Source organism: Anguilla anguilla, chromosome 10, assembly GCF_013347855.1.
Source record: "Anguilla anguilla isolate fAngAng1 chromosome 10, fAngAng1.pri, whole genome shotgun sequence".
NCBI lineage: Eukaryota > Metazoa > Chordata > Actinopteri > Anguilliformes > Anguillidae > Anguilla > Anguilla anguilla.
The window spans coordinates 35,834,441-35,861,003 of record NC_049210.1 but is presented as its reverse complement, the minus strand read 5'-3'; the positions used below and the strand labels follow the sequence as shown (position 1 = coordinate 35,861,003).

At 47.7% G+C, this 26,563-nt stretch overlaps 1 protein-coding gene and 1 long non-coding RNA gene across 4 annotated transcripts in view; one reads left to right on the top strand and one right to left on the bottom strand.

Annotated features, from left to right (window-relative positions):
- rhobtb4 (Rho related BTB domain containing 4) overlaps positions 1 to 19,375 on the bottom strand; it is a 41,661-nt gene extending 22,286 nt beyond the window's left edge. The window contains exon 1 of one of the 3 annotated variants that reach the window (XM_035378911.1): positions 18,288 to 19,375. Coding sequence is in view for 2 of the 3 variants with exons in the window: in XM_035378912.1 (XP_035234803.1) it covers positions 1,838 to 1,866 (29 nt within the window). In the remaining variant the exon portion in view is untranslated. Of the gene's footprint in view, positions 1 to 1,837; positions 2,363 to 18,287 lie in introns of those variants that run through there. The other 2 variants (XM_035378912.1, XM_035378910.1) reach the window with 2 other exon arrangements.
- On the top strand, positions 18,158 to 21,978 carry LOC118206343. The gene is made up of 3 exons (XR_004761180.1): positions 18,158 to 18,251; positions 21,222 to 21,330; positions 21,534 to 21,978. It is a non-coding gene; the product is annotated as an uncharacterized LOC118206343 (long non-coding RNA).
- Positions 21,979 to 26,563: the final 4,585 nt, after the last annotated feature.

Genomic DNA, 26,563 nt, shown 5'->3' with positions numbered 1-26,563 from the left:
GCGTGTGTCGAGAGTGTGTGTGTGTGTAAATGTGTCAAGGGTGTGTGTGTGTGTGTGTGTGTGTGAATGTGTCAAGTGTGTGTGTTTCTGTCCTTCACCTGCATACGGAGGCAACAGACTGTCAACAGACTCAGACTGAACTGTGCCCCTGACCATGGGGGGTGAAGTCAGAAAAGGACAGCGGGCAGCTTCAAAACAGACGCTACCATGTGCTTAGTCAGCACTTCTGCACTGCACTCGCTGTGGCCCACACTGACTCCAGGATGCAGGACAGTGCTACGCCTCGCCGTAAAGCTCTGCAGTGTTTGAGTTAAACTGTACCAGGACCGCACATTGACTCTGTCTGTACTCACTGGAGGGGAAGCGCAAAAGAAGCGCGCGCGTTGGCGACCCACGGGGAGGGGGGGGGGGGGGGGGGGGGGGGGGGCGTTCTGCCCGAAAGCAGAACCCTGAACCGCGCGCGGTCGACGTGGTCCGCCGAGGTCGCTCCGTCACGGTCGGGGAGGCAGGTTCTCCTCGCGGAGGTGAGCCGGCGTGTCAGTCAGCTGACGAAACTCAACGCGGGCGTCTTGCTGACCCGCTGGGGGGGGGATCAGCGTTTCGGAGGAAGCGCCCGGACCGCGAGCGTGTGTCTACGTGCAGGTGCATGTACGCTTATGCGTTCATGCACGTCTTTGTGCGCTGTGTACAGTATATGGGCACTTACGTGTGTTTGTGTATGTGTGTATATATCTGCATGCTCAGCTGTGTGTGTGTGTGTGTGTGTATGTATCTACATTTTTGGCTGTGTGTGTGTGTGTGTATGTATCTACATGTTTGGCTGTGTGTGTGTGTAGGAACTACAGACAAGCTCTCCATTTCCTCCTCTCACAGCATACAGCAAAGCATCACCAACTCAGCAATTTCCATATTCATACAAAAAAGGAAACAGGAATTCACCGTGCAGCAGTGAAGACTCAACCATTATTATTCAAAAGAATCTACCTCAGTCATTTCATGTAAGTGATGATGTCAATATTCAAAAGGGTCACACTGCCAAATATCAGCCCCAAAAATTTTTTATTTAATTTATGTCAAGTTCAAGTTTTGCTAGACCACGATTGGTGGGATGAGGGTCTGACCTAGTTGAAAACAAGTTGTTGTAAGTTGTTTTAAACATTCATTTTCTTATCTGTGTCCCCCTCATGCTGAAGGGTGGGGCTGCTCCTCAAGAGAAGAAGAATCTGTCCATCTCTATATTTGCATAAGCAATGTTATTTCTAGGAATAATTATATTTCAACAACCACCTGAAGCTCCACATCCCCATTATGTCCACTGGCCTCTACTGTTGCTCTCATTGTTCCCTCTGTAGAAACTGACTGGCCTCGTTCTTGGACAAAAATCACACGCACACAATGAATGACACTCAATTCAATTGTGCAAAGCTATCCTAAATGTGGGTTAACCAAGGCCAGTTCAAGTTAGGTGACAGTTCATTGTCCTACATCGGGAATGAGGTTGGCACACTTGATTGAGACTGCCCACATACCCACACCACCACAGAGTAGCCTTCATTGAAACACCATTGCATATTTAGTGAGCCGAAACACAGACGCAAAGGAAATCAACTAAATAAAACATGTGTGTCTCAATAATACATCGGTGACAAAAATGAAGAGGTAGGCTACATTTTGCATGCACAAAGACAAAAGAGGCAGGTCCAGACTTAGGTCCTAGTATCGTTCCCTAATGTGGCTAAGAATGCTTCGAATGTTTCCAGTGATCGGTATAAAAAGCAGCAACAGTCACAGCGGGACACGTGACCCACTTGCCTGCTAGACTGAAATTTCTCCCTACCTTCCGATTGTTCCAGAGCTGACCCACATGCCACACCGCCCACGTTCACCTCGCGCTCCCGTTACCCGGGCGCTGGAGGACGATGAACTGTAGCGAGGGGGGAAAAAACGTGGACTCTTCTGGGAACTTCTCAGGGTGCTTCGTGGCAACTTGTGCGCTTTATCACAAAGGCAGCATCTTCGCTTCTCTCTCAAGCCCTTGCAGCAAGCGATACTGAAATATCTAGTAAGACCAGCCTGCTGCCTGCAGCTTCCGATGCGTGTAATCTTTGTCAATTCGTGTGACTTGACACCGTTTCGGTAGTAAGTTTAAATATAGGCTATACATAGGCTGGTACTTTTACGGGACAGACCTCGCACCTCGATTGTTTTTTTCTGTTTTTGTTTCTACAGCTGATTTTCCAACTGCCTTCCCTTTGCGCTGTACGTCACGGTCTCCGCCCCCAGCCTGCTGTTCTGAGCAACACGACCAAGAACAGCCAATCGAAGCCGGGCGTTGTCCTTATCCTCCCGCCCCTCACTTAAAAAGTTCCCGCCCTCTGAACGCACCAAGTTCCTCGGCTCCAGCACAAGGAACGCGCGTGCATACCCGTTGCTTCCGTAATGGTTCCTGAGTTGAAAACAATGTTTCGGAACGTAGCGCATCACATCGCCCACGTTCGGGAAAAAGCTACAAGGGTGCACATAGACGCACACTAAAATGTCACACCAAATATTCCTATCACAATGAAATTCCTGCGGCCAGAATGTAAAACTGTTCATTGATTTTTCGGTCTGAATGGACGTACTACCATGTCCATTAACAACAACCGACACGCGAGCTTCCATTGTTTTCTGTTAAGCCAACGTGTTCACACTGTTCAGGATCAGAACGATTTTATTAATGTACGTGCTTGCTAAATTGATATCGTTAGGTGATTACCGTGCTTTAGGTTTTCTTTCGTTGATACTGTATTTAACCACACCCACCAATATCAGACGTCGTGTTCAGGTCTAATGTATCCCTAATGTACGGGGAATCTTAACTAATTCCATTAATTCATGATCTCGATAAAATAGTCAACGTTACCCCGATGTCAGTAAATTCTAAGAAACAAACAGCTCTCTCTGCACATACAGTACGGTATCAAGTTAGCAGCCTATGTACCACAATCCACAACAAACAGTACGTGGTGTTCCATTTAACGGTTCGAAGACCGGTGATAATAATCAGCCAACAGCTGAGACCAATTTCCTCTGTCTTACGCACATGAAAATGTTCAGTTCTTTTCCGAGGACTTGCCCGCAGCTCAGAAAATCAGGGAATGTGCACCTTATGGCGCAAGGAGAAAACACTTGGCGTGATGGTGTGATCAAGAATAATTTCAAGACTTTTCAAATGTTTTATAATCGGGAGCTGGCAACGCCCCACTCTCATATGGAGCTTGCAGCACAACAGCATCATAAACATAAGAACTTCAGCCTCAACCCCCTGAGCAAGAAACCACTTTGCTTTATTGTTCATAAAGAATGTGTGTAAAGAATTTCGAGCCCTCCTAGTCAGAATCTCTCAGCAGGACGCTGGCTCATATCCACGGTAGTTTACTCATCTAAGGCTCAATGATAGAGGTTTCACAGTCAGACAATAGGAGCTTCTCTGTGAAGTCAGCAGGACGGTCAATCTATTTCTAATTGAGCTATGCCACCGTTTAGCATGCCCAAGCAGAGAGCAATGCATCCCTTGCATTTAAATATGACAAAAGAAAACCCAGGGCACTGAACATACCCCACGGGTCCTCTTTCATCTAGAGACGAGAAGTGAAAGCATGGCTAGCCTGACCTCTAGTGATGGGTTTATGTATTGTAAAGATGGCCGTAGAGGAGTGCAAAAAAAGCGCACAAACGCCACCTTTCAAAAAAAGCCCAACCCCCATTCCTAGCAACAATCAAACGTGCTACACCAGAGATCTGTTTGGATTCCAGTGGGTTTTCAAATACTAACCCAAAAGCAAGCTTCAAACTAAATTCAATCTAAAAGTAAAAGTTTTCACGTTCTGAAAAAAAGCCCTTGAAAACTTTGGAAAAAACTATCTCCTCCATTCCCAGGAAAAGGCACCTCATAGTCTCTTAAGAAGACAGACAAGCCAAGAAAGAAAGGGGGATCAGACAGTGGAGTGTCTTTGTCACTCTTTGCAGTCTGACACGGTCGCCTGTCACAGCTTGAAGGAGACGCAGGCCTGGTGTTCCCACACTTTCGTCAAACGCGGCCGTCTCCCCCCGCGGGTTTCTCTCCAGGCCCTGCCGGGCGAGACGAAGGCGGAGAGTGCCAGTCACAGTGGCGCGCCCTGAGAAACGGGTGCCCTCTGGTCCCTCTGGCATGGTGCGAAACAAAAAAAAAATCAGGGATGAATGGCAGGGCGCCTCGGGCGAGTGGGTGTCCAGAGCTGAGGGATTTGATTTTTTTGGAACATATCCCAGGGTACATTGCAGAAAGAGTGCCCTTTATACAGAGTCTGCAGTGAATCTTGCCTCAGAACAACAAGCGCCTCTAAATAGTATGCCGGCATCAGCCACTAGGGGGTAAGGGCACTTAAAGTGCAACAGGTTTTTTTTTTTTCTTTTTAATTAAATACTAGCTGTGCACACCGTAATGCCCCCTTCTTGTGTGTGCAAATCGCAGACAGACCAATCAGGTGGCAGAACAACAAGCTAACCCAGTGGCCTAAGTGGAAATAGGAAGGGGATTGCCTATCTAAACTAAGCTAATCCCCTTAAAAGCAGGGTAATCTCGGATGCATAATGTTCTCCATTGAGCGTGACAAGGCCTCCCCGACTCGCAGAGCACTGGGCTACGGCTTGCGGAGGTCTGTGGCAGTCCGTCGTCGTCGAAGCGGTCTGTTGTTTTTCGTCTTCCCCCCCCCCCCCGAGGAATTGGCAGATCATCCGACCCAGGTGTTCCACCCCAGGGCTCGGCTCCACAGAATAGATCCACAATTCCACACCCGCTGTGGACCAGTCCAACTGCCCCAACCAGAACCGCAGGCCTCCCGCCCAGTGCAACCACATGGTACTGCTCCACTTTCGTGGTAAAATACAAAACGCAAACAAGGAATACATTTTAATGAATGTAAAAGTATGCCAAAATCTACAACAAAATGCACATCTGTGCCACTATTGTATAGTGTCCATTTCCTGTTGTACAGGCAAACACAGTATTTTATACAATATACATAACTGTTGCTTTTAGTAATATTTCAGATTAAGCTACATACTGTTGGTGAAAGTAGAAACAGTATATGAAGTTGCAAATAAATGCAGCATATATTACTTGCCGTGCACATAGTGAAGTAAACACAGGACCGCCTTTTGCCCCTTCACATCCAGTGAGTACTTCTTTAGGCCGCGGATGGCTTCTCCGGCCCGTCCATCTCCAGACACGAAGTAGGCCGACTCCCCAGCGCTCCCCCTGAAGAGGCGCTAACGTTCTCCAGCTAAAATGGTCCGCTGTTCAACACCGTCACACGTAGCCAATGCGGCCCTTTCGTTTTATCACGCGTGCGTCTGAACAGATCTGTTGCGCTACCGTCAGAATCACATTTTCAGCGTGGTAGAGACAGCGGGGGGGGGGGGGGGGGGGTGGGGGGCGATAGGGGATGGGGGGGCTGTGTCTCTCTGTGCCATCCACCTGGCAGATCTGCGTGAGCCGTCAGGCTGCGTTTTTTGGCAGAGGGGCCCGGCTCGGCTTTTGCCGGCTGCCGTTTTGCACCGCGCGATCAGCGGGGACCGCCCCTCGCACGTGTCGTCCCGCGTGGACCCCACGGAGCGCGCTCAGATCCGGGCCAGGAAGCCTCACACGTGAGTGGCATGCGGGCATGCGGGGCCAAATCTTTCACTCTGCGGTGAAGAAGAAGAGACGAGAGGCCTCTGTTCAATCTAACCACAGCGTGCTCGGTCCTTGCCATTGAGTGTCACTGAATTTAGCCCTTTTGCGTGTTTTGATTCTTACACAAGAACAAGAGCTTTGCCAGTTTGCTGGTGATACAAATTACAAATGTTATGTAAAGTAGCAAACAAATAAATGAAAAAGATATTTGCTACAACTTGTTAGTTGTAAAGTAGTAAAAGAAATTTACAATGTGCCCTGTGGCTACAACACTGTTGAAGCCACAGTTAACTGTACCAAGCTACTCAGACACAGTAATTTGGTAGATGCTACGTTTTTTGGCAATGGAGTTCCAGAACACTGATTAATAATTTTGAGGAAAAAAAACGTTACAAAATAACTATTCTTCAAAGGGTTAAGGACAATTGTCACATTGGTTGGTCACACACCGTGCTTCCTACTGTTATGGCAGGAAAGTCTTAGCTCTATTCTTTGCATGGTGTATTCCATTTATAGCAGGACATATAGGATTTGTTCCGTACAGAGGAAGCAAACTCATGATCTTCCTGAGCTGATTGAGTGACGTAGAGCCTATTGTTAGCACACAGATGCACTCCGCAGGTATTTTGGCATGCTGAAGGGAGTAGAGCCAGGGCAGGGAGCTTGGGGGGGGGGGATGGGGCGGGGTATTGTCCATGGGACAGTGCGCCCTCTTGTCCCTGTGATGGGAAACAGGTTGGACGTCCCGCAGGCATCACAAGACACCCCTGAGGTGTGCCAAACGCCAGCGAATACACGTTCCTTCACCCCCGCCACTGTCCATGTACAGGCATGTGGCACCTCTCCCCCCCCCCCCCGCCTCCCACCAACCCCTCCCCAAGGGGAGGCAGAATCTGCCAAATCTGATTGGCCCGAACACTTATCGAAAACCGCTCGGAGTGCGTGTCCCAGGTCGGAGCTGGTGTGTGTTCACAGTCTCACACACCCAACCACTCTTAAGATCCACTCTGAATGTTTTCTTTCTGTGCTCCAGGCAGGCAGGCACGGGGGGGGGCGTGGGGGGGCAAAGAGACCGCACGCAGCCCAAACACCTTTTTGTTTTCCACCGGATATCTCGTGAAGGCTGAGCCCGACCGCACGCGATGCCGACCCGGGTCAGCGGGCGACGATTTCTCTGCGTTAGCACTTCTGCCAAGGTGCCCAGTGGCACTGGGAGGGCGATTCACGGTGCCACAGGTTCAGCTGGGCTCAGACTGAGGATGGGGGCAGGACTGTCCTCAGGATTCTGTAGGGTTCTGTATCACACTGTACACCCCCACCCCCCCCATCCTATCCCTTCCCATCTTCTCTTCTCAGCAGGGAAAAGGACACATGGCTATTGTAGGGGTGGGCGGAGGGAGGGGGAAGTGAAGGGGGGGGGGGCTTTAAATCCCCGTCTTCTCCAGTATGGTGGTAATCTCATTAGGGCTGTACTCAGCTGGGTTTATGGAAGCTTAATTACTAAACAGAGCTGGCCCAGCACCAGGATCAGCCCCAGTGTGTCTCCCTTTAATTCTTTTTTCTTTTATACACAGGAGAGTCCACGGGGGGCTCCCAGTGGAAATTAGGGTGCGCACGGCAACTATTTGGGCGTGGCAGCGACAGGTCAGCTTACCACATAATGCACTGCCACAAGGAGCGGCTAACCCTGGCCCTCGAACCTGCTGACCCAATGCCGGCACAGGCCGATTAGCCAATCAGCTGCTGCTCTTAAGGGTTGAGCATGAGCACACGCCCCCTGAGACGAAGAGAGCGTCTGAAGAATTAATCATTACACAGGTAAAAATAACATCTTGGTATTTGTGCTGATAAACCCCAACACCCTAAGCAGACACATTAACACCTGCCAGGTGTGCACGTGCGTACAAACACACACACGCACGCACACACACATGCACGCACGCACACACACACGCACGCACGCACACACACACTATTCTCCTTTCAGCAGTTTGTTAAAGCCATACTGTACATCCTCAGTGCTTCAGTAATCTTGGCCTCTGTCCCCTTTGCTTTTAGCATGATCTTGCTAAGGATTTACACCTGCCTGCTACTGGTCGGAATGTCACTCTCAGCCTCTGTGACCCGTCGGTAAACCTTCGCTTTACTTCAGACTCAGACGACGGAAAGTCACAGTACACTTTGGTAGCAGACTGTGAAAATAAGCCCAGGACCCTGAAAGGACAGAATGAGTAATGATGGTGACATATAAATCAATGATATATTTTTTGCGTGATACCAGAAGAACTGTGGAAAAAATCTGAAAAAAAACACATGCTAGGCTGTGACATTTTGTGCTAAAAAGTCATTTGAAAATTACGTTTCAGCGCATTCCGCGAAACATATGCTGAACTTGCTTATTGCCACTAAGTGGGCATTCCGTGTAATTACAAAAGATGGTGATTACAAAAGATCTCTCTTTCGCAAAAAAAAGATCTCCCTGTTATTTCTCCATGATGGGGAATAAAGGCATTTAGGAAAAACAAGGGCGGCAGCCGCAAACATTTACTTAAGTGGCGCTTCCAGCGGGAGCCAGATTTTGTCACCGCCATACGCAATCTATAACAGGCCTTTCAGAAAACGCTTTCATCACTGCTCTGTGTCAGATGGCACCAGCAGAAACAAACAGATCAGCATCCCAGGCTTGGTGAGCAGCCATGTCCGTAAAAGTGCTCTTAACACTCTGAAGAGCCGATCTTTCGGTATGTTTTTTGTTACTCTAAGTCAGTGTTCTAGAACACCATTGCCAGTAGTAACCAGTAGTAATTGTCATTAGTGACACTGATAGTGACATCAGCATTAGAATGTTCAGTTAAGAAAATTCTAATCCCATATTTGTAATCTTATACCTTAAAAGGTTAACAAACCCAGGATCAGACCTATCGCTCACTGGGAGGAAAGGGGGGGGGGGGGGGGGTATTGACAGACGCCTGAAGCATTAGCAAAGAAAATCAACATGAGCATTCCATCACAGTGCAGTCAGTTGCAATAGGTAGGTATTAAGCAAGTGGCTGTCTGTAAACCCAAACCGGAGTCAATGTAGCAAACTATGCCCCATCTAACAAATCTTACAATATTGTACAAGCTTCAGGACTATGTAAGAGCAATATTATGACTATGAAGAACTTTAAGCATTGGGGGCACACACACTCATGAATAGACACACACACATAAAAATGAGACACAGAGAGGCAGTGAAACAGAGGAGAAAAAGTGGGAGAGAGACAGAGAGGGAGGTAATGAGAGACGGAATAAAAGAGAGAAAAAAGGGGGAGTGAGCTAGCAGATGATGGTAGCTGGAGAATGCCAAGAGTCAGAAAGAAGAAAAGTAAGAGAGAGAGAGAGAGAGAGGTTTCAGAACCCGGTTTCAGCAACAGGGTAAGCAAACACGTTCGCGGGCCAAGCCAAACAGGCCTGGATTTGGGCCTGGACCGCGCTGCGTGGGCCGGGGATCGGGCAGCTCCAGTGTGGACAGGGACACCTCGGGGGCAGCCCCTCCCTCCGCACATCCAAAAGCAAAACAAGCCCTTTCAGCCCCCACTGCACACGCTCAGCTCGGCCGAGCACAAAGCATGTAACCGCGGTAACCACCGGGGACAGCGGTCTCGCCCCACCAGGCGGGTAACCGCAGTAAATTTATGTTTGTGGCCCTCCGCGGCGGCTTTTTTTTTTTCGGGAGAAGTTTTGTTGTGAATTTTGCTTAGGTGGCGATCTTAATGTCTTAATGCCACTTCTTGCACGTTCTTTTCAGACTTACAAGGAGATTGCCTTTGTACCTTTGTATGTTTGTGTGTGTGTATGTGCTTATTAATTTCTATGTCTGTGTGTGCCTGTGTGTCCCTGTTTGTCCCTGTGTGTGTGTGTGTGTGTGTGTGTGTCTGCTGCAGGCCTGCGTGTGGACACACACACACACACACACACACGCACACACACATTGTGGGCCCCTTTCCCTCGTATTGACAGATCTGCATGCTCAACTGCACGCTTAAAATTAGATCTCCAAAACGCGGTGGAAAAATCCATAATGGTGCCCGGCTATTTCTGGAAAGAGCGCGGCGGCAGTCTGGCGCTCGCGAGGGACCGCCGACGTCCGTCTCACACCGTGACCACATGTCGCACGCAACGACGCGGCGGCGGCGGTGAGAGTCGAGCTCCGCAAGGCCCGGAGATGAGAGACAGCCAATCACGTTGCAGCCAATCGCACAGCAGCCAGTCGCATCACAGCCAATCACACTGCAGCCAATCGCATCACAGTCAATCACACAGCAGCCAGTCGCATCACAGCCAATCACACTGCAGCCAATCACATCACGGTCAATCACACAGCAGCCTGTCGCATCACGGCCAATCACATTGCAGCCAATCACATCACAGTCAATCACACAGCAGCCTGTCGCATCACAGCCAATCACATTGCAAGGAAAACACAGGAACAAGACCACAGCAATGGAAGGAGAAACAGAAAAAGTGCAAGGAAGGGATGAGTAGTTAGATGTACAAATTAAGAAGGGGGAAGTGTAATTCCTGTAATGTATAACTGACTGCTATGTATAACTGATGATGTACTTTTCACGTTCCATGTAACAGTTTATTGTCCATGTCTTCCTTTAGCTTCTCCCTATTTTGAGATCATATTGATAACATCGTTTCATCTCACGGTTATTATGGGGTGATCTGCGTCTGTCTGCTAACTCGTCGCGGTCATCAGACGGCTTGGAGTACGGAGTGAATGTCTCGCTGCTCGGAGGAACGAAGCGCCGAGCTGATGACTCTGCGTTTCTCCAGCCCGACCGCGTCTCGCTGAGACCCGACTCCTCGGTTTCTGTCCCAGCATACGCTCCACTGTTGCTCTCTCAACGGAAGATCAATAAATACCACGTAGGAACGAGGATCACATTCGGACTCGCTCGGGATTCGGGGTCACCCCCACAGCGGGTCGCGCTCTGACATTTTCTGGTATGCCCCCCCCCCACCCCTGGGAGGAATCTCAAAGAGTTTCGTGCAGTTTCGGGGCGAGTCAAAGGCGGAAGGCAGAGGCGAAACAACAGGCCGAACCGCGAGGAAACGGGCCTTTGTCTGCCGGGAGCGTCGCGGTATCGGCTGGGAGCGTCCGACCGCACCCCCCGTCGAAATGCCGGCCGGCTCGTCGCACGTGGCGGCGGCGGCGGCAGGTGCGACGCGCGGCGTTCCCGCCGTGACTCACGCGGCGTGTCGGCGGACTCACGTCAGCGCCCGCCGTCGAAGAAAGCAGCTCACGCCCAGAGCCAACTCTCTCTCAGCTGCCGCGGCCAAAAAAAAACCCCACAACTGGTTTGATACAGAAACCGCAGAGAGGAATTTTAAAAAACAAAAAATTAAAATACTAACGTTCCGCGGCTCGCCTCGCCTAGGCGGCGGTTCGGCACCCCGTCCGACTCGTTCCACGTACCTCTCCCAACCTCCCGGGCCCAACGAGGTTCACCTCAGGGAACATTTCCAGGCTCGGAAACAGGCTTGTGTCTCGCTAACCGAGGCTAACCGTCAAAACTGCAAACTGTCAACAGTTTTATTAGCCAATTAAGCAGGAAACCATGGAAGCTTTCATTAGCTATTGAGCGGGGACGAGCCAGAGTGTGAATGGGAACTGCCTCCTGATGCATTGAGAAAAGCCATTACTAGACAGAGTGCCAGCTTCTCAGGGAGCATTGCGGTGATGAGAATGAAGGGCATTGACAATTTTATCATTTGCAGGTTGTCTTAGTAATGAATTTATTTTCTGCCAAAAGCAGTCGTGGGTGTGGTTGTCATTTATTACTTAGACTGATGCGAGGCTTTGCAGTTGGGGACTGCCTTCAGGTTCGAAGCTCTCATTCTGCACCATGATAGGCCAGCAGGAGGTCAAGGATGGAGGGATGACCAGGGGGATGAGAAAGTAATCAAGTTAAAGCATCCATCTCAATGAAAAGGTCTGATAAAACAGTAATATTGGATGGAGAGAGAGAGAGAGAACTAAAGAGAAAGCTAACCAGGAGTGGTTTTAAAGGGAACTAAAAGATTATTGAATGTTTATTTTATTTTGCCACGTTTGCACACAATGAACCATCATACTCACCATTCCAGCTTGCCAACTGACTGACTGTACTTTCTCAATGTGCACCATGAGTTGGGTACCATCAAAGGTGTTCTATGCTAACCACATCCTCTCAATTCTCTCTGGTGTTAACGTTCAATGTAGGTCAATGTACAACCCTGTACCATTGAGGTAATATCTTGTGCCTGTTTTACTGTCTCTGATGCCAAAAACTGACTCGTGGAACTAGCGACATGGGGAAGAGGGGATTAGGGGTTTACCATAGTATGTTCCATGCCATATTTCAAAGAATACTTTTGACTCATATATTCCAAAGTCATCAAGAATATTACAAAGATATGTGAAATTTATATCTGAGAGAGGTCAAAATTCCAAAATCTGAGGAGGCGCGTGCATGTGCACATACACAAACACACACAAACACACACACACACACACACACACACAGCAGGCAGTGGCAGTGGCCCAGGTGAAGGCCGTCTCTTAATTCTGCTTTAATGAAACGCAGGCCGACTTGTTGAGGCTGTGCGCTCTCTTATTAAAGTCAACCAGGAAGCTGCAAATTGCACGGGGACTCAAGGGCAGCGGGCCTCAGAGAATCCCTGCCAGGGGAGCCAATCCTGCACCAGAACAGGAGCCTGTGACCTCATCAAGGCTCCTGTCTGCCAAAGACCTTGCATCTGTCTAATGACCAGCTGCTGTGAAAAGAGTCCCGCACTGATCAGCCTGCAAGTAATTCATTCACTGATCACGAATCAAAAAAATGGAACACAAATATACCGGCTGAAGTAGATTAAGTTTTATCAGAACAAAAATATATAATTGGATGTTTCCCGAAGAAATGTACACGTTAGGCCCTGTCCAGGTAAAGCACTTGTCCCTCAGCGTCAATCCGTCATTTTGTTCATATTAAAAAGTAACGTATTTGATGCCTTCTCACTATGGCATTGCCGTAGCAATATCGATTCAATGCGTTTCTGCGTTCGTAAATTGCTCCTCCACGGGCTGTTTTCCACCGGTGGTGTTGGGTGTGACGGTCGCGCCAAGTATTCAAATGTGATGATGCAAAGAGCAAGGGCCTAAAAGCTTATTAAAAATTTGGTTCATTATGGTGCTCGATATTGTCGTGTCAGATGACATTGATGGGTGCCCCTGGGCAGTTTTCTTTAACCAAAATAAGCAACCGCGGGAATTTCCAGAAAATACACAAACTCGATGTGCTTCTAGTAATAGTTCAGTTTCGAATGGAATGGAATGGTGTTTGGAGTGTGAAAGCAAACTTCGGTGACCACCGGTCACCACAAATGTCACCAAATCTGGAATATAATTGAGAACAGCCACTTTAAAAATTTCATTACATTACAGGCATTTAGCAGATGCTCTTATTCAGAGCGACTAACATTGTATCCAATTATACAGCTGGATATATATATTGGAGCACTGCAGGTTAAGTACCTTGCTCAAGGGTACAACTACAGTGTCCTACCGGGGAATCGAACCAGCAACCTTTAGGGTACAAGACCAACTCCTTAGCCACTAAACTACACTGCTGCCGTTTTCCCTATCCTTGAATTGATGCCTGGCAATCCCAATGGTGACTGTGCCTTTAGGTCCCACAGAGCAGGGATTCGGTCATCTGGGTTCTCTGCATCACACCATGAAACAGCAACACCCCTGCTCAACCAACTGCACCCTCAGCCTGCGTGTGTCCCCAAATGCAGCCCTCCAACGCAGGGACTGCGCAGCTCTGCGTTGCCTGGTAACGTATGCAGCAGGACATGCATTCCACCCACAGAGGGAAAGATGTCTTTGCAGGGATGGGGAATGGAACTGGGAATTTCGCATTTCAGGAAAAAGTGGAAACAGTCGAGAAAAAATTCAAAAAGTAAAAAAAAGTGCTCTGTCCCTGCAGGGGGCGCTACATATCTAATTCCTTACCAGCTGATTGCAGCATACACCCCCCCCCCCCCCCCCCCCCCAAATTCTCATGATATGTATTCACAACTGCCACATCATGCATGCCGAACACATCCTATCATATGACCAGGATGAAGAATGCAGGTCATCTTTCAAGCACAACAAGTCCTGGTACGGAGAAGGATCTCAGATCCACAGCTTCTGATGTGGGAGGGGGAGAGGATGGAGGAGAGCGTGAGACTCACAGTTCCAGACAAGCCAGACTCCAGACTTTGAGAAAAGAGTGTTGAGCAATCAGAGACAACTGACCCCACGCCAATGATTTCCAAATCTAGTCCTGGAGGCCGGCTGCTGGATTTCACATTTTCCCTCCAATCAGGGAATGATTTGGACTCTGGACACCAGGTGAGTGGAAACAAGTCATCAGTGACCTTGAGCAAGTAACTGTGTGAGAATTTGACAATCTGGGTACTTTGGCTTCGCCTTTCGGCTTCAGAGGGAAGGGAGGTGCCCGTAAAGGAAGGGAGAAAAAGAAAGAAACTCAAGAGATACTGCATCATATTTCCGACTGTGCGGAGATCATGCATACGAAAGTCTCCACATGCAGTATGGGCAAGAATCCAAGATTTTAAAAGGTTGCACCACTTGTTATTGCCGTCCCTAAACGTTCGTTTTGAAAGGACGTTGGCCGCAGAGTGACAACTTATCTGATCTGCGTATTTATTTCTGATGACAATCAGTACAAAAGCAAAACTACAACCCTGGTTATAATTTAAAAAACTGCTGTAATGATACACTCAAGCACACTGTTTATACTCGCAACTTACTACGGCTAAGTTTCATGCTGCAACCTTCTTGAGACAAAAAGAATCAGCGTTCAACTACTTGAAGAAATCATTGTGTGATCGTCAATCCAGCTCGGCCCGAAAATAAATCCTCTGTCGGGCGTACTTCAAGAACACGGGTACATTTTGCAAAGACAGGAATGACAGAATTGTCACCACCCATCTTTGAAAACACTCAACAGCTTGGGTGTGACTATGCAAACAATAGGGAGTTTTAAAAAAAGAAAACAGCTCTGTGTTGGCTCAAGTGGTGGGGGAAAGAAAAACAGGTGCTGTGGTTGTGGGAGACCTTTGCCCCAGAAGGTCTGAGTTCTTATCCTGGAGCTGGAGTCTGTCAAGAGGAGTTGTGTAATCCCAAGGTCTCACTGAACGTTCACCATGGATCTGGGCTGGGATGGAGAGCTGGGAGAAGGCTTTAGGAGGGGCTGGGGCAGTCCTCACAAAAAAAATCACATGTTCAAAAACCACATGTGAACACCCAACATGTGAAGTGTACCCACGTGAACGATAAAAATAATCCCACTTTAAAGATGAGTGAAAAAGGTAACATGTTTTGTTTTCACCTGTGAATGTTGTATTTCACTTTGGAAAAAGCCAGTCACATGCGAAATGACCAGTTCACATGTGACATATTCATTTATTTGAATATTTTATTTAATGTGTGAAAATGTTAAATTCGTGTTAGACTGTGATTTTCACATGTGAAAAGGCAGGTTTCACATGATGTTTTTCGTAAGGGAAACCAGCGTTCTTATCACAGGAGGCCCTGTCCTCGCTCATAACGCAACACCTCTCTATCCACACGTCTCTCCACAGCTCGGCACGCACTAATGTAGACACACATGCAACACGTCGAAGAGGAGGAGTGTTTGTGTGTGCATATGTGTGTGTGGCTAGGAGTTAGGAGAGTTAAATGGTTCATTGCGTGGCTCGTTTTTTATTGGATGACCCAATGCATCGACCGACTGTTTCTTACACAAATCTCAAGTGGACTATTTTGGACCAACATGTGACCGTTCGCAATGGAATTTTAAAATATCGTAAAGGTAAATATCTCCCATGTGCAATGACCACAAAACTCATAGCTCACATCCAATGAACCAAACATCAAAACATCAAAGATGTGATAATAGCAAAATTAGGCAACATGCAGACATAATATCCTTGATAAGTCAAAGAGTCTATCACTTCAAATAAAATTTAGCTACACAGAGCACAACCAGACCATAATACATTTAGAATATATTTTTGAATGTTTTATAAATTACATTTACACTACATTGACTTTATTAATATCATGGTCTTTGACCAGCGGGTAAGAAGAGATGAGGTTTGAGTCAGTCTGGCCCTTTCTGAGCACATTTAACTCTTGCTTTTTCACTTCTCTTTAAAGTCCCCTGTCACTCCAAAAACCCATGTGCCTCTTCCTTCAGTTCTGTGTTCCTCCTCTTCTCTTTCTGTGACTCTCTGGTGTGCCAGCCCCCCCCCCCCCCCAAAAGAGTTTTGCACACGAACGCAGTAAAGACAACAACTACTGCAGCAGCCAAAAAAAAGAGAGAGAAATGGAAATATCTGTATTCAGCTACACCCCCCCCCCCTTCCGTCCCAGCATGCATTTCTGCAGAAGAGAAAAACATCATGTGGTTTGGAAAGGGATGCACCGAGAAGATGTGCGCGTGTGTGTGCGTCGCTGGACCATCCATGTGCTCGCTTGTGTCCGATTAAGCAACTAGAGATGTTTGTCAACTTCGACAGCGCACTGTCCCACAGAAGAGAGAGGAATGCTAACACACGCCCCCCTTTCCTGCCCCCCAGCCCCACCCCCACCCCACCCCCCACCACCACGCCCCCCGTCTCAAGCAACAGGGCGAGCAGAGTATCCAGAGAGACGTTGCTCAGTCCAACGATACAGCATATAATATGGCATCCAGCTGTGCGAAGCTGGCGGGCCGCTAGACGCTCCTAACAGGCTGGAATGTGGAAGCATTCCACGGAATGGAAATCCCCCCCCGACTCCATCCCACTTTTCCGACGCAATCCCAGCTCTTTCTGGCAGGTAACACATTTACTAGAGTCAGGCTTCTGCCTCAGCCGTGCTCGTGCTCGAAAGCTCATATCACCCCACCCCACCCCACCCTCCACCCCCTCCCTCCCCACCCAGGTCCAAGGGCAGGTGACACAGCAGCAGATGCCAGGGATGGTTGGTGTGGCAGTCTAAGCAGCAGGGAGTATAATAGCATTCAAGATTTTTGCGGTGTACCTCCAATGATAAAAGGGCAATTTGAGATAAATGCTGAGCATGAAAGGAATGTAGGAGGGTGTGTGCTTGGCAAATAAATCAATTCCTAGAATCCAAACAAACAAAAAGGTACCACGATAGACTTGTATGTATTATTAAGAAGCATAAACTCATAAAGTGACATTGACCAGAGTGGAAATTCTTTGAAAGGTCAACACGCAGTCCCCTATTTGTGGGGTTAGGTCAATGTCTGGTCGAGCCCAGAGGGCTGACAACGATAAGGTAAGCCTGCTGGTCTTCATCACAGTGAAAGTGTTGAGCTACTGTGAAACTCCTTGTCCAATACAGTGGCAAATACATACTAATCGAGCTGTGCACAGTAGGCCTATATACTGTAACACAAACTTAAAAACAGCACGTGAAAGTTTCAAACCTTGGTCGAGAATGCTGGCCAATTTGCCACTTTAAACGTAAGCAAGCTTTAAGCGCGTTATAACAGCGAGTGGAATTCCAGCACCGACCGGTTTATGTTTGCGCAGCTGTTTCCCTTGCAAAGTTCATTTTGTAATACAACGAGAGAGGAGCAAACGGTCAGGTTTAATGACAGAGAAATTCTAGGTCGTGGTCTTCCCTCTGAATTTTTTTCAGACTAGACAGCAACGTTCCTCTACAGTAGGACGACAACCCCTGTCCGAGTTAGTCGCTGGATATCCCCCCGTTCCCAAAACTTCATGAACTTTACATGCTGGCCAGCCCCGCTACTACAGTTAGCGAGTGTTAGCATTTGACAGGTAACTGCAAAATCGATGCAGTTCCGTCAGTTTCTTTTCCACACACCGTGACGTCACGTGCAAAATGAAAACATTTAATGTATAAAATTAACGGGGCTGTCAGACCTTGGGGAGACAACTCCCTGAATGCCAATTCGACAGATATGTATCGACAGACAGATAATCTATAGTGAGATTAAAATAGCCCCCTGATTGCCCTTTTTCCTTTTTTTGCAACAACGGCTAATATTTTGTATGTATACAGACAGCTTTCAGTGGGTCATGTTAATTCTGGGGAAGCAGGACAGCGTGTCATGTTTATGCGAGAAAGGAGACACAAGGGAAAACTACACACCCAGTCTAGTTTCTTTCTTTGTGTCAAGCACTTGCATCAGAAACTCCAGAAGTCAGCGCATAGTTTCCAATGGAACTGAAGCTACAATCGCCCCTGGCATCGAAGATGTTTTCAATTAAATTACACCCGGTAGTTTGCATTTGCTCTGTAACATACTGGCTGAATAATATGTTATTACTTCGCTGAAAATTGTTCTGCTGTTATGCAATACAATGCACGTGTTCTGTCTCGCACTGTTGCTGCTGCGAATATCAGATGCGTCTTTTTCTCGTCTGTTTAATTTTGGTAGAAAACGCAAATCCACACTGGTGGATCGTGGTAAGTGACAACCGGTTGCATTTGCCTTTAACTTACCTTTAACGGTCATTCACCTCAGGAATCTTTGCGGCGTTCTTCGCCACGTCTCACTTCCAGTCTCTCCTTTCGCGAACGTATTTCTGTTATTTTGGGTTCTGCTCGTCTCTCTTGTTTTCTTTTTCTGTTCGATAGCAAACCAATACACAGTCTTTATGACATGCCCTCAATTGCAACTTTTGTTTAGAACCAGACTTCGGGGATTTAAATGACCCGCAAATATTTCTGTAAATACTGTGGATCCAGCCCAACTGTCTACAGATTCTTTGGTTTCGGTTCGGGTAAACCCGTCGCGCGGTGACCAACAACAGAAAAAGCAGAAACACATCCACAATGAAGAAAGCAAAAGGAACGCAACACGTCTATATTGCAAAGGCAAACCGACTGGTGGTTATTGCGCGTCTGTGTATTCGCTGGTGCTGATGCGAGTTTTCACGTCCCTTTGTTGGTGTCACGCCTTAAAAACGAGTACATCGACTTTCTTGATACAATTCCTTCGAAACAATGGCCACTACATTTGTACCGCCCAGTCCTGTACGTTTCCCCTACAAAGGCGAATAACTGATTTATTAACGAGATTTTAACTCGTTTCGGTGGTCTTCTTTGCCAGCCATGCATAAAGTCTTTTATTGTCGACGGTGATGCAGAGGGTCGATCTACTGTGTTGCTAGTAAGCTAAGGGTTTTTATTTTCACCGGTAGTTACCCGTTTAGTTGACTTCAGATTAATTAGGCTACAAAGCGCACAAGTCGCATGGTCCTGTAAACGGTCTCTTCTGGAAGTGCTCCTTAAAATTCTTTGTCAGCCCGACAGTCTTGAGAATTTTTAAATCATGAGTCCAAGTCCTTTGTTTCAGACCAACCGCCTTTCCCTTTTCTCCAGCAAGTGCAATGCATGCGTTGCGTCTGTGTGTCAATCGAGACTACCGAACAAAATTGCCTGAAGTTCAGCCCTCGCTTCTCTAGTGTCGCTGTCTCTTTGCTTGGCTATGTCTGTGTGTACACAGCCCAGTTTCAGCTCTAGCCCAGTTCAGCAAAAAACGGCGGTACCTATCAACAAGCGCTGTGACGACACCCATTCCCTAGTCACTCGCAGGCGCGCACCACACCCATCTACCATCCATTCATAAAGTGGAGCGCAAGCGCTCGACGCTCGCTCTGTACCCAAGCGAAAGGAGAGAATGGAGCGCCTCATATCGGACGACTTGGCTTGAGAAACACTCTCCAGTATGTGTTTTTTGTTTGTTTGTTTTTTTGTGTTGTCTTACAATTATTTATTTAGAGAGGACGAACGCACTGTTAAAATGGCAGAGGTGAATGGTCCCCGAAATCCACTGTGTTGCCATCATCTGTCCAGTCCACCCTACAGTTACAAATTCATTATCAAGCCACATATTCATGATACAGTGTGTGTGCATACAATTCCAGTAAACTATACACATTATAAGCAAACACTGAATGTGTGTGTGTGCATGCACGTGTGTGTATTAGTCCATATGCATGTGTTCATGTTTATAGGCCTCTGTATGTGTATACTGTGTGTGTGTGTGTGTGTGTGTGTGTGCACCTCTGCATGTCAGTAGGTCATCTGGCTATACTAAAACAGAATCAACGAGTCACTTTCCAAATAAAACAGATTTGCCATCAGAAATTATTATTTGTAAAAATAAAAAAAGTGTGTTGTGCTTTGGAGACTAGGAGAGTAGAGAGTTAAGTATTCATGTTATAAACCTGTTTTCACTTCTTCAGAGGGGGACCAGAGGGGGTACCCATTGGATGGGAAACAACTTGGAGGGGAGAAAAAAAAAAGAAAAACATCAAACAAAAAGCACTCTGCACGGCCTATGTTAAGTTCATTTATATCTTGGCATATGCAAAATGTGACTAGAGGGAGAGGAGTGACTGAATATTTCATGCTTTGTGTCAGAGAACCCATGTCAGTCTTGGAGAGCTCGCAGGACAATGAGCACAGTGTTGAAATATTGACCGTATGAGTAAAACTGCGCGGGTTATGTAAGTGACCGCGCGTTAAACAGAAACTAGCGGTCCCTCGCGGCTCCGGCTGCAGCGGGTGGGGGGAAAGGCGGTTTCTGTCGGACGCACCGTTAATGGCCTGCCGTTTGAGTGCGCTTAATGGTTATCTAACTGTCACGCCCGCGGTCAGGAAATTGGTTGTCGGACATGTCGAAGAAACAGCTCAATCAAAACAAACTCGGTTTTAACAATAGCCAGCAGTCCCTATGGAAAAAAGGGGTTGAGAAAACACTGCCTTAAGCTGTATTGTGTTAGTTGTTTTGTAAAGTGGTCTATCACATGGAAAGGATTACCTATTCCTTTTACGGGCATGTGTGCCTCTTGTCTGTCTGTCTGATGCAATGCCTGAAAAAAAAAAAGAATACCTGAACAGCCACTCAAGCTGTTGGAGAAAGATAGAAACTTTCAACATGAATTATCCCCTAAGTGTCACTCTCTTTATCCCCCTGAAATGCATCTTTATTGTCCTTTAACACTTTAAGGTGTAAGTTCAAAGATGTGCTTAGAATGTTCTTAACTGGACAATTTAATGCTGCTATAACAATCTCCACTGGCAACTGAAAGCAATAAGGGTTCTGGAACACTGATTTAGAGTTTTGAAGAAAAAAAAACACAGTACAAAAAATCTACTCTTCAAAGGGTTAATGTCTTAAATAGAACATGCAAGTAAACAAATGCTTTTTGCTGCCTCTTCACATTTGCGCTACCATAGCAATAACATAATTGAACAAATTCTAATGTGATAGTCGTGTAATCTAATACTGCGCCATTGCGTAACGCAGCAAAATATCAATAAGAGAGTTTGTTGCTGTGGCGACTGACTGGCCGTGCAGCCACCACACTGTGTGAGCGTGTGCAGTGTCTTTCTTTTATTCATCATCATCTTCTTCTTTTTCGGCAGCATACAGAAAACGATGTCATTGCAGAGCGACCAGGAGTTTTGAGGGGGGTCTTGTGCGTTCTGAGACCGCCCACCAGTGGTTGGCCCCGCCCAGGCGACCCGCGGACTTGTGAGCTCCCCTGAGCACGAACTACTGCGAAACCGATTTTGCACACATGACATTAATGACAATTATCCACGCACGCAACAGTCAATCTGAGCCGCGTTGCACGGATAAAAGGGCTTCCTCTCAACACGTGTCTGAAATAGCGAGGGGGGGTGTTTGGACGCTGAAAAAAAGTGAATATAATGGTCATTTTGTCTCCCTGGCAGGGTATGAGAGAACAAAGAAAATGGTCAAAATGAAAAATTGAAGTCGTTTGAAAGAGGGGCTTGCGAATGTGTCATTCGGGACAAAATGGTGGCCGGTCCCACAAACATCCATCTCCTCCTGGGACGGTCTCCTGCTGAAGAGGGGGGCATGTCCAGGCTTGTCCGTTTCATGTGCGAAGTGATGCGCTCTCAAGATGACAGTGAGTGACGTCAAAGGGCGTCAGTGATGCGAGCCTGGAGCCCAAAGTGAAGCACTTCTTTTCACCCTGCACCCCTCCTTCTCCTCACAAAGAATTACTGCAGAAGTGACAGCTGACCTTCAGCTGCTGATTACATGCACAGGACATCATAAGCTGTGTAGCACCCATCGCCAGACTCTTGACTTACCTTTAGGAGAGTCTCAGCTCCTTCTTCAGTGTTTTGTGACATAAACGGCTCTTCTGTGGTTCTGTCTTTTGACTATATATCATTACCAGTAAAGCCTGCAGAGGGCACTTATTGTATGAATAGAGATTTCTGAATTCAAAATGGCGGATGATTATCAAAGCAGTGGCTCACCTGGGAGTGAGGGGAGCAGAGGTGAGGGTATCCCTTCCCCCCGCTCCCCGAAAGCTGCAGATCCCCAAAACCTGCAAACCTGCGCTCAGTAAGACAGGGCTGTCCTACCCAGTTCCTGGAGATACTGTCTTGTATGTTTTCATTTCAACCCTATTTGGCGTACCTGATTCAACTAATTCAAAGCTCAATGGGATCTCTAGCTGTTGAATGAGGTGCTCTTTGTTAGAGTTGGAGTGAAAACCAAGAGGTCAGTTGGTCTCCAGGAACAGCGTAGGGCAGCCCTGCAGGACTTGGACCATTCCACTGTACCGCATTTTAGAGTCTAGGCTCCTGCATTAGGATGATAAAAACTAGTCATCATTGGAGGACAGAGAATTCTTTGACCAGTCACAGGTGAAAAGACGATACCTGTGTAATCCATGCACAAACATTTTGTGTGTGTGTACTTTGTAATGGGGGCAGGGAGTGAGTAAATTAGATAATTTTGTGTGTGTGTGTATTTTCTAATGGAAACGCGGGGGTTAATTGTGTTCAGCCAGACCGACCCCCCCCCCCCCCCCCCCCCAAACCCACCAGAAGGTTCCATGGCCCCATAAGACCACAGGCCCAGGTGTGTCCAGACCAGGTTCATAATCCGTGAACGGGGCGGAGGACCTGTCCAGGCCTGCATGCTGATGTCTTTATTTCGACGAAGGGGTGTCGTACGCCCGCCTGGCACACACCCCCCCCCCCCCCAAACCCCCCCTCCCCGCGCCCCCGCTCCGCAGCCCGCCGCGGCGAGCTATGAATAGACGGCGAGAGAGGAGCCAGGTTTGGCGCGTGGCGCCCGCTTTTTTTTTTTTTTTTTTTTTCCCAGCAGCCTCGCTTCTCCGGCAGCACCTTGGGGTCGCCATGGAAACAGGGATGAGTTGAGCTGCTGGCCTGACGTTCGGAGAGCGCTTGTTAAGGATCGCTCCTCGTTCCGCTCGTTCTCTCCTCCCTGCTCTTCCACTCACAGGTGAAACCGGGAGCCACAGTAAGCGGACTGCCGTTGGATCCATTTGGTTCGATCCGTCCCTCCTGGGTCCTTTATTATTTTTTCAAATAAATATTTTTAGATTCTGGAGCAAAGATTATTCAAGTTGATGGGTATGTCCCACGGCGTACGTCTGTGTATTCATTGGGTACTAAGTGAAATCCTTTTAAGAAAAACTGAAGTCGTGTCGGCTCAGTTCAGATGAATCAATAAGCACGGTGCCTAACAGCAGGGAACTGAGCACCGGGGAACTGATCCGTCTTCAGAGTAACAAGCTCCGAATTGGTCTAAGAGGTTGATGAAGTCCGGGGAAATGAAGTGGACCGACGTACGGTTCTGAGAGTCGCGAGGCCCTTTCCTCTGAGCGCCGCTGACGCGCGTCCAGCGGCCCTCCCTGTGTTCGGCCGCGGCCCGCAGCTGCGCCAGCGTGACGCGCTCTGTCAGGAATGAGAGAACCTCACGGGCGGAATGCTTCGGACAGAGCGCGCTCAGTCAGCGGCCTGGCGAGAGGCGGGGCCGACTGTGCGGGCCCACGGACAGAGGAGACTGAGCGCTTTGTGTTTGAGCGTGTGTGTGTGTGCGCGTGTGTGTGTGTATGCGTGTGTGTGTGTGTGTATATGTGTGTGGATGCACGTGCGTGTGTATGCATATGTGTGTGTGTGTGTGTGAGTGCATGCATGTGTGTGCGTGTTTGTGTGTGCATGTGTGTGTGTGGGTACATATGTGTGCATGTACGTGTGTGCGTGTGTATGTGTGCGCATATACATGTGTGCATGTGTATGTGTGCATGCATATGTAAGTGTGTGTGTGTGTGCATGTGTGAGCATGTGTTTGTGTGTGCATGTACGCGCATGTGTGTGCATGTACAGTGCATGTGTGTGCATATGTGTGCATGTGTGTGTGTGTATGTATGTGTGTGTGTGCATTTGTACGGGTGTGTGCGTATATGCGTAAGTGTGTGTGTGTGTCTCAGAGCAGGCCCCCTGGTGTCTCTCTCCGGAGGAGTTCAGAAGGCAGAGAAACAGGAGACCTGTGCTTGTGATGTCCCGCAGCCTTTCCTGGGACGTTCCCAGAGTACATGGGAGGCGTCACGCCCCTCCCCAACACAAACGCACCCCCACCCGACCTCCCGATCCCTGGAGCTGCTCCTTCAGCGACCCCGGTCCCGCTCTGGCCGGGCCCCTTTTGGGGTGAGCACCCCTGCTCGGGGGAGCAGCGTACAGCAGACCTCGCTTCATTCGCTGCGCTGGCGCCTGGTCATCGGCGGTCATCGGCGGCGAGCAAACAGACGCATGGAGCTGTTTGCGTTTCCGCTCCGTTTAGCGCTCGCTGTTTGCTCGCCGGTTCGCCTCCGCTCCGCCCGGCCCGGCTGCCTCAGGGCACCAGGAGGACGGCACCTGCCCCCGCGTCCGGAAGGACCGTCGTCCCAAAACGCACCGTCCCCTTTTTATAGCCGGCCTATTTTTAGAGCATATGGGCGGCGGTGTGTTCTAATGGGAGAAAAAAAGGGGGGGGGTCTGGTAGCCCCGTATGTTTCGTTGAACAATCGCAGTTCTATGGCTAACAAAATCGACCGCACGTTCTCTACACCCGGTCAGAGAATCTGACCAAACCGACACGTATCAATCCGAGACAGGTTGTTTACGCGGAGCAGATCCTGTTTTAATTCCTTGCCCAAGAGGAGTAAAAGAATCTGACCGGATGTTGGGAAACAGGCATGATTTTGTTTTGAGGAGGGGGGGGGTGGGGCGGGTGAGGGCAGGGGGTGGCAGAGGGCGTCGTAGTCAAGTTTCTACACAGTGTAACATGACTAGGCCCTATTTGGGACCCATAAACTATACTCACCCAGGTGCTTTACTGTGAATGACAGGACAGCTGGTACAATTTGCTCAAAAAGGCTTTGGGGACACCTTTCTGCCCTCTCTCTACTTAATGTGTTATGTCATTACCCTGTCTGCTTTTATCAACTTCCTGAACTGATGGCCACAATCTCCCACTTTGCTTTTAGCCTTTTAGCCAAGCACTGTTAGCTAGCTAGGTAACGTTAATGTCAGCCTAGCTGGCTGTGTATGCGATGTCCCTTATCACAAAGGGTGGGGAGGGGGAGGCGGCGAAAGTAGTTCTGGATAATGTGAGAAAATAATGCACTAGATGCTACAATTTACTAATAATATAAGTGCTTTAGCATGGAGTTTTCTTTAAAAGACATACGCTTCTTCACAGTTTGTCTGGAAAGGACACTGCTTGCTCCAGTAGCTGAATGGGTTATTCTACTTGTTAAATGGCTTGGGGAACAGATTGTGACATGGAAAAACCAGTGAACCTATTCCCCAAACAACAAGCTTAGAGGTAGATCACATGGAGCTGGAGTTGGGCAGGCAACAGTCTGATAACAATCACAATAAGCTACAAAAATATTAAATTCTTGTATAATTCATTTTTTTCTGAAAGGCCTTACCTTAGTGCCCCCTCAGTTAAGTGTAATGTGGTGATGACATAAAAAGGTTTATTTCTTATTTTCATCCTTTATAAGTTCTCATCATCATGCCGGTGACTTGTGATAAAGTGTGCACCTATCTGTTAAATGTCTTTGCCACATTTTTTACTGTGCCACACATTAGTATGTGTATACAAATACTGTACATTTATTTGTACGTGGGTACCCTTAAGGAAAGAGAATTGATTGAAAAGTACACAGTATATTGAAATGAAAGCAAACCAAATATGTGGGCAAATGTACAAACTGTTTTTGCTTTCAGATAGTCAGTGCAATATGTTTTTAAAGCAATGCAGTGAAATATGTGACGTCGTTGAATTTTCAAAAAAGGAAATGTGTTGCAGTGTATTTCATTTCTATAAGGGTAAACACAGAATTGCATACATAAGCATAGTTTGCATACCATACCCCTAACCCATGCTCAGATCAGTAATATATGTGCATATATCATACAGATGTGAGCACATACACAGCATCTGTATTATAGATCTATATTATATGTGCAATCTATTTGCACATACAATACAGATCTATACTATATATAGATCCGTGCTATGAGTGCAAATAGATTGAAACAGTTGTGAAGTTCAGGCCTGGTTCGAATGCAGTGGCTCTGCTGAAAAATTAAAGGGCTTCAATGAATTGCCTGCGTGCGAAAAAGAGCTTTTGAGTGGGAGGACTCCCACATGACCACGGAGGCCAGCAATGCAGTTTCAGAACCGCTCGCGGGTCCTAATAAAACAGCCAGGAGCGCATGAGGAAATCCCAAATGCAGTTAATTTGAAAATTTACTCACTGGTCTGGGTTACCTTTAAAAAAAAATAACCAGAAATGAGGCATTCATTACTGATTCAGTGCAATGTACCGTTGGCATTGTTCGTGATAGCAATGAAGCAAGGAGCCCATTAGCAACCGTGTTGGCTAAATTATTAATTTGTCTACAGTCATGCTTTCTTTCTC